The following is an 8,242-nucleotide window of genomic DNA, read 5'->3' as shown; positions in this document are numbered from 1 at the left end:
GGGCGCAGCGGTGGCGCGGCTGCTGCATGAAGAGCAGCGCCGGCAGCTTCTCCAGGAAGACGACCTTGACCCAGGGCGCCATGGTGTGCGTGGTGGGCGAGCGGTGGTGCACGTTGAGCACGCAGACGCTGGTGACGATGGAGAAGGTGACGAGCACCATGGTGAACATGAGGTACTTGCCGATGAGCGGCACGTCCAGGGAGGTGGGCGGCACGATCTTGGAGATGAGCAGCAGGAAGACGGTGAGCGCCAGCAGCACGGAGATGCACAGCGTCATCTTCTCGCCGCAGTCGGACGGCAGGTAGAAGACCAGGATGGCCAGGGAGGTGATGAGCACGCAGGGGATGATGAGGTTGATGGTGTAGAAGAGCGGCTTGCGGCGGATGATGAAGTCGTAGGTGATGTCCACGTAGGTGGAGTCGTCCGGGTTCTCGTTGCGCCGGCCTGGCAGAGCCACGATGTCCCACTCCCCGCTGGGTGTGAAGTCGTCCAGGTTGGCCACGTCGTTCTTGAGCACCAGGTCGATCTCGGTGCGGTCGTAGGTCCACGAGCGGAACTTCATGGTGCAGTTCTGCTGGTCAAATGGGAAGTGCTTGACCTCGATCTTGCACGCGCTCTTATAGATGGCGGGCGGCAGCCAGAAGATGCTACCGTCGTAGGAGACCAAGGCGTTGGAATAGAAGGACACCTCGTACATGCCGTCAGCGCTGCCAAGGGGCGGACACAGTCAGCACTGGCCTGAGCAGTCTCGTGCCCATGCTCACCAACCCAGCCCCGAGTGGGAGGGGAGGAAAGCCAGACGGAGAGAGGAGGTGGCCCAGGGCTGAGGGGTTTAAAGACACGGTGCTGGAATGCAGCATGAGCGAGGAAATGTGTTGGTGGGGAGAAGAAGTGTCCTTGTCAAGAGGCTAGTGTGGCTCCTCGCAGGTGAACCGGAGGGTCCGGAGGGCACAGCTGCTACTTGTCATGCATTGTGTGAGCTGGCTGCTTCGCATGAGGGTAGAGAGCTTGGGGAAGCCAAGAAGGCTGTGAGACCCTCCAGGCCGTGGAGAAGTACAGGGGCAGGTGGGCCCAGGAGATGACATATCAGTGGATGGAAGTAGATTTGTGTCTGGGAGGTGAGCGAGATTGTGACAGGAATGGGGATGGCGCTTGGGGGAGAAAATTGGGACTTTAAGGTTCTTTGATCTTACACAGGCTCCCAGGAAAGCCTATTGTTGGACCAATTTAGGTAGCAGGGGCTGACAATTCTAGTTTGTACCCTTGCAGGTGCAAACATTAGGAGTTCTAGTCTACTGGGATGGGGTTTCCATGGCCCCCTTGAGAGCTGACCATCCGTGAATCAGCCAATAAAAAGCCCCTGCTCTCCCCACGGCCCCTCCCCTTGCTGAGCACTCCCACAGCCCTCCACCCCCCACTGCCCCAGAGCCACCTACTTATTGTATAGGACTACATCTGGGAGCCAGATGTGCTTGGATGGGAGCCGAACTTTCTTCATGTTGTCAAACTCCTCAGGCTTCCAGGTGAGGCGATAATCCTCCCACTCCTGGGGAAGGAGCAAGAGAAGCAGCACCAGCCCCGGTCCTGCTGGGACCCAGGGGCGAGAGGGACCTCGGGGACCTCACAAGTCAGTGTCCCCACAGTGAGCGCGTGTGGCTCGTAAAATACTTTCTCATTTGATCCGCATCGCCCAGCTCTGGTAGCAGATTCTACATGTCACAAATAAGAAAACTGTGCTCCGTGAGTGAAGCCTGGCCAAAGTCACAGCGCTGCTAAGTGACAGAACCATGCTTGAAAGTCCACTATTTGAGATCCCACCGGAGACTGCAGAGGGGGAAGCAGGTGTTTCAGACAGAAGGATTCAAAAGAGAGGGCCAAGGGGGTGGGGTGGGGGGAAGGGGCACTAACCTGAGTCAACCAGACATTGGTGGTCATGATCTGCTCCCGCTCATGCTGTGAAGGAGAGAAGCTGCTGAGCAGACCCTCGCTGCCTGTGGACCCGCTGCCCCCTGCCCCCTCCCAGGGCTCTCCAAGCCTCAGGGTCGCCAGAGGAGTCGGCGCAGACGTGCACACTCCAGCCATGCTAACGCCATCGGCCCTCCCGACTCACCACGCTGATGAGCTGGGCCAGCGACACCATGAGCTGGACGGTCACCAGCTCAGAGCCATTGGTGGCTGGGCGGATGAGCTTGTTGTAGCGAGAAGGGTCCAGGAGATGTTCCACCAGCCGCTCCTCCGTATCTGTCCCCCACACCTCTGGGCAGGCGTGGACAGAAGGTACGTAGGTATGCAGGGAGGGCCCACTCAGGCTCAATCAGGAGGCTGCAGTTCCCACTGTTCCATTCCTAAACTCAACTCTCACCACCATCAGGTCGATTCTGACTCATAGCTACCCCCCAAAAATGCATGGCTGATCCTCTGGAAGCCCCAGACCAAGACCCTCATAAGAAGCCCCTCTCTAAAAGGACTGTCCCATATCCCTCCAGCCTGAGAACCCAGAGAAATCGTGAAAACCCACAGGGACCAGGTCTCCTTTGTCCTGTAGGGGCATGATGAGCCGGGATCAACTCGGTGGCAGTAGGTTTAGTTTGGTTTGGGTGAGGTACTCTTCCCCTAAGGCAGTGGTTTCTCAACCTGTGGGTCTCGACCCCTTTGGGGGCAAACGACCCTTTCACAAGGGTCTATGTCTACTGATTCACAACAGTAGCAAAATTACAGTGATGAAGTAGCAACGAAAATAATGTTATGGTTGGGGGTGTCACCACCACATGAGGAACTGTATTAAAGGGTCGCGGCCTTAGGAAGGTTGAGAACCACTGCCCGAAGGTCTCAAAGGATGGCTCCGAAGGCTTGCCGTTCTGCATCTGTGACGCCCCAGCAGGTGGCTGTGGTAGGTTTGGCAGAGTTGTGAAGGGAGAACAGCTGTTCACGTTCCACTGCACACCTTCCTCAGGGCCCCTCTGCGTGTGCGGCTAACATTATGTGCTCCACGTGACACTGGGGCCCTAGCTGCCCCGTCCCAAAACAGCATTGGGTTGAAATAGACGATTTCGGTTCCCTGAGCTCTGGGTCAGGACATACATCAAGCCCAAGTGCCCAGCCCCTTCGCGGTGGCCTGGGCAGTGGAAAGCTATCCAGTTGGCTCCGCACCCCCAACTCTGCCCTCACGCAGAGCCCCGCCCCATGAGCACTACTTCCGCACCCTCAGCCTCTTCAAGGTTTCCTGTCCCACCCTACAATTCTCTCCGCTTTCTCTGGGGGGCGATCGGACTTGGAAGCCCAAAGCAGATTCGAGGAAATGTTAGTGACAAAGGCAAGGGCGCTGGCCTAGGTGGATTTCTTGAGAATATAGTTCACCCAGAAACCAAATGGCTGTGGTCCTTGACTGCCCTCCTGCCGCGGCAGAAAGCTTGGGGGCTCCTCTTCCTCCCTCCTCTCCATGTCCACACTGCCCCCCCACCCCCCACCCCGCTTTCACACACTCTTCGGATCACATCTCCCCCCATCTCTGCTAGGCGCTCCATCCGGTCCCTTGGGGCCAGTCCCCTAAACCCCAACAGGCTCCCTAAGTCCCCTGGGAGCTGGCCCCATCCCACCTTCCAGCCTGGTCGGAGTGGGACAACAGAGCGTGGCAAATCCTGAGCCCCTGGCCGGGGTCGGGCCTGGCCGGTGCTCGTCCGTACCTGGGCACAGCCCAAAGAGGCCGAAGCTGAAGAGCAGCGCCACGGGCCCCGAGCGCCGGGCCATGCTGCGGGCATAGCTCGCCGCCGCGCCCCGATCACTCGCGCGCCCGGGCTGGGCGCTGTCCGTGGTGCTGAAGCCGGGCCCGGCTCGTGCTGCGGTGACCGCCGCCTCGGCGATTTGGGGGATCCGGAAGCGGGCTGTGGGAGCGACCGGCTCCTAGCTAAGCCCGTCGGGAGCGGGCCGGAGCGGGCGCTGGCTCTTCCAGGGAATACGATTGGGATGGCGGGGGAGGAGCCTTCGCCCCGGAGGCGGAAGCGCCTGGTCCCAGAAAAAAGGCGGACTCTGGGTGAGATGTCCTTCGGCTGATCCTGCCCAGTGCGAGTCTGTGTGAGGCGGAGCAGGCGGGTGCACGGGCGGTGGAGTTCTGAGGCCGCTACCTGGGGAGGCGGGAGGAGATGTGAGTTTGGAAGGGGCCCAAGGTTGCAAGCGAAGCAGCAGCCTGAGTAAGCAAGTGGGGCAGGGCCCGGGGGGGGAGGGGGGGGTGAGTGGCCGGGAGCGGAAGTTAGGAAGACGTTTTAGGGTTCCCTCCCTTTTTTTCCTTTTTCTTTTACACCAAATCCAAATGATTCTGCACCCCGACAGAGATGATATAACGAAGACAATGCATTTGAGGCCTTTAGAGAATTAGATCAGGGCTATGCGCTTCCGATTTACGAACAGCCAACAGCTGCCCTCTGTACCCATATAAAAACCTCAAAGGTCAAGCTTCCTGCCCTTCCCCTGGGAAAGGTCTGTGACAGATCTGGGACCCTCCTCCCTGAGCAGTTCTCCCCCTCCCTCCCACACCGGTCTTGACTGCTGTAGCCTAGGGAATCAGAGGGCCAGCTCACCAGGACTCTGTGCAGAAGGAAGCCATCGGCCAGAGAGGCCGACACTTGATCACATCTTTGATCTTGTAGCTACTGAGCCAATAATGCCATGCCCATTCCCTTGAAATTTAAAGAACTTGCGTCTTTTGGTTTGTCTGTTTTGGTTACTGTGAACCAAAACATCCAATTTTCTATACAGCATGGCTGTTTTGCCCCATCCATGTCTACTCCAACTTCTGGTCCACTCTAACCGTCACTGTAGCCATTGGCAACGGTGGCCTCCTGCTTACCTATTGGGATGCTAACTACAAGGCCAGCAGTTCAAAACCACTAGTTTCCCTGCAATAGTAAGATGAGGCTTTCTGCCCTGTCCTCTAGGGTTACTGAATCATTATCCCAAGTGAGGTTTTTAGTGTTTGTTTTAGAGTTTGACTAGCAACTAAATTCTACATTTTATTCAGATTTCCCCCCAGTTTTATTCACAAGTAACTTACATGTCATAATTCAACAATGCACTGAATCATATCACGGAGAGCTGTACAATCACCCTCTCATCAGTTGTGGGGTTTTCCTCTCCCCCGTGGTCAAATTGCCTTTAAGAGGATTCAAGTCATTACAATCCATTCTAGTGCTCCCTTCCCCCGTTTTTTCATTCTTTGCACATTCTTTTTCTACCTACTCCTCCCCCACACTTGAGGACTTTTAAAACAGAGGTGTGGCATTTTGCTTTGTGGCTCTTTTGTCACCTATTTTTCTCCCAACCACCTTCTACTGACTTGGAGCCTTTAGCAGGCAGGTCAGTGCCTAAGAAACCGGTGCCTGACCCATGACCCGCTGACGTGCCTTGCTCTGCTTCCAAAGCATTCACTCACCATGCTGCTTGTGTCTTGCTCATCTCCTGTGCTCCAACTGTAAGCACCAGGCGGGACCAGGGCTGTTTGCTCGCTCCTGTATCCCCAGGACTGAGTGCTCAACGTAAAAATGACATGATGGGGGCACCGGACCGCCTCCAACTTCCCTAGGGAGAGAGCCTCACCATCAGCATCAGGCCAAGGCTGCTTCCTACGGAGGTCAGACCTCCTCTTCTCTCCAGCCTTTTTACCAGTTCCGACACCAGTTGTCCCACTTTCGGGACTCTCTCCTGCTGAGTTCGATGATTCTTTGTAACGACCACACAGAACTCACAGACAACCCTCAGAGAATTACCTGGTTATAATTCAGGTTCAAGAACAAATCGGGATACAGTTCTTTGGTAAGGACAACCTGTCATGCCTCTCCTTGCTGTACAGCCTCAGGCCAGCACACTGCTTTGGCAAGTGTTACCAAACTCTTGCGATCCACTAATAGTGCTCAGAGGTATCCTGCTTGGTCAGCAGGCCTTGGCCCTCAGGAGCTCAGCTCTCTAGCTCCGTGGGTCAGCTATCCTAGCTCTGCCAAAAGCCTTGAGGCAACTTACCCTGCCAGCAAATCTCTTGCACGAAGACACTCAGCTCTGGCAATCCGTAGGTCACTATACCTCCCGTTATTTCCTTGTTTTATAGGCCAAGAGGCTCACAGTGCTGTCTCACACCGGTCTCCTGGCTCTGCTGCCACATCTGCCTTGCACCCTCCCTGATGTCTCCTGGGCTTAAGAGGTCCTCAACACTTGGACTCCAGTCCAAAGGATGCATTCTGCGCTGGTCTCTTAATAGTAGAGAGGCCCTCCTTTCACTCTGGGGTTGGCTTTCTGGTCAAGCCCCTGGCTACAGTTCCACACACCTTATCTGTGTGGTCCCTACAGGGGTTTCACACACCTTATTTGCATTCTGAGCTTGTCCCATCCTTTTGGTGGGCCATAGACACTCTATCTACCTTGTTTCACTGGGTCATTTTGTGGAAATCACAAAGTCTGTAGCTGGAAGTCAACCACAGGCCTTGTAATGCACACAGATGTGGGCATACGTCGGCACCCACTAGCTCAGGGGCACTTGCATGTGCAAACATGTGCAAGCGTTAAAGAAGTCTTGAAATCCAGGAAGAAGTGGCAAATGCAAGCCTTTAGGGAAAGGGAAGTGACGTACTCATTCCACTTGCAGAAAGGGTCAAGGGAGTGAAGATGAGCCACCTCCTGTAACAGGTCAATGTTGAATATCCACTGTTTCCCAGGAATTGTGTAGGTGTGGAGGACGCAGGAAGGAGCCCTGGTGACATAGTGGGTGAGGAGTTGGGCTGGTAACTGCAAGGTCAGCCGTTTGAAACCACCAGCCGCTCCAAGGGAAGAAGACGGGGTTTTCTACTCTCGTCAAGAGTTAGTCTCAGAAACCCACAGGAGCAGTTCTACCCTGTCCTGTAGGATCACAAGGAGTTAGTGAGTTTTTTGGTTTTGAGGATAAAGTGATCAAAAAGAGCCCCACTGTTAAGGAGATTATGGTTTGATGGCAAAGACAGATAATACAAACCATTACGTAATGTGGAGGCCGCTCTGGTAGAAATACGCAGGATGTCTTGTGAATGCACAGAAGAGGGAGAGGTTAACAGTGCCTGAGGGCCGTGGAGGGATTAGGGATGAACACTGAGATTGGAAAGATGAGAAAGTAAGTAAGGGAAAGTATGGTTTAAAGACATTCCGAATTCTTGAAAGGGAGACATCGGCAGCCTCAGCCGTGCCTTACTGTGGTGGATGTGGGGCAAATAAAGGTGGCTGTGGAAGTCTTTTCTTGTAAGAATCTTCTTTCTGAGTTGTTGCTTGTCTCTGGGAGGATGGACTGGGGTCACTTAATAGTGTAAGCCCTGGGCTGCTGCCTGCAAGCTCTCTCCAGGCCAGACCAGCTAGCTTGCTCACGCTGGCCCCTGTCGGTGGCCAAGCAGAACTGGAGCACCCTCATTTCTTCCACTCCCGTCAACTGCAAGGCAACAGTGACTGGTAAGAAATGTTTTTTCACGAGATACAAAAATCCACGTTCTTTTTCTTTTTTTAATTGGAAGAGAACATTTATTAAGTCTTAAACCAGACAAGGACAAGTAATACATGTTCACGAAGACCCGTTGGAAAACACAAATTAGCAAGGCAAAGTACATACCAACATGGATTCGTGATGCCAATTCCTAGAAAACAAAACCAAACCTTGTCAGGACTTTATATCAAGGGGCTTCAAAAAGTTTGGGGAAACTGGAATTGAAAGACAGTGGAATATTCCCACAAACTTTTTGAAGTTCTCATATTGACATTCCCAAATGTATCTATTTATATATACTTAGAAAAAACAGAGATGAGTATAGTTATATATGAGTTATACTTTTTTCTATAAATAAATGTAAAGCTAGGTAAATTTCCATTCCATATCTGTTAGGTTTCTGGAGTTGGTAATACCTCGGTTCTTTGCACAATCAAAGAATTTATCCTGAACACGTTGTGTGATCCAAGTGGTTTTCTATGAAGGACAAGTTTCAGGTTTTATACTGGGTATGAGCAACCACATGGAAAAGAGCACCCATGTGTTCGGAACTGCGGGGCAGTGGAGGGGCAGGATCCCAGGAGGCCAGAAGCCCAAGAACCCTAGAGGCTGAGAGCCTGTGGGCCCCGAGAAAGGGCCCATGCAGAGTAGGGAGACCCTCCCCCTCCCCCTTCCTCTGACCAGGAACAGGGTAGGAGAGAGTCCCAGAGCATGCTCCCAGCCTTTATTCTAGCTCACCCCTCTGGCTGGGGGAAG

At 53.9% G+C, this 8,242-nt stretch overlaps 1 protein-coding gene across 1 annotated transcript in view; it reads right to left on the bottom strand.

Moving 5' to 3' along the window:
- Positions 1-3,997, bottom strand: part of CHRNB2 (cholinergic receptor nicotinic beta 2 subunit) — a 9,796-nt gene extending 5,799 nt beyond the window's left edge. Inside the window, exons 1-5 of the mRNA XM_004714743.2 lie at positions 3,684-3,997; positions 2,111-2,256; positions 1,909-1,953; positions 1,437-1,546; positions 5-707 (exon numbers count right to left, since the gene is read on the bottom strand). Coding sequence (XP_004714800.1) covers positions 5-707; positions 1,437-1,546; positions 1,909-1,953; positions 2,111-2,256; positions 3,684-3,747 — 1,068 coding nt within the window. The 5' untranslated portion in view covers positions 3,748-3,997. The remainder of the gene's footprint in view (positions 1-4; positions 708-1,436; positions 1,547-1,908; positions 1,954-2,110; positions 2,257-3,683) is intronic.
- Positions 3,998-8,242: the final 4,245 nt, after the last annotated feature.

This window comes from Echinops telfairi, unplaced genomic scaffold, assembly GCF_000313985.2.
Source record: "Echinops telfairi isolate 266 unplaced genomic scaffold, ASM31398v2 ScPeMD7_7425;HRSCAF=8463, whole genome shotgun sequence".
Taxonomy (NCBI): Eukaryota; Metazoa; Chordata; class Mammalia; order Afrosoricida; family Tenrecidae; genus Echinops; species Echinops telfairi.
The sequence above is the reverse complement of the archived record's forward strand: the minus strand, read 5'-3'. Positions and strand labels throughout refer to the sequence as shown.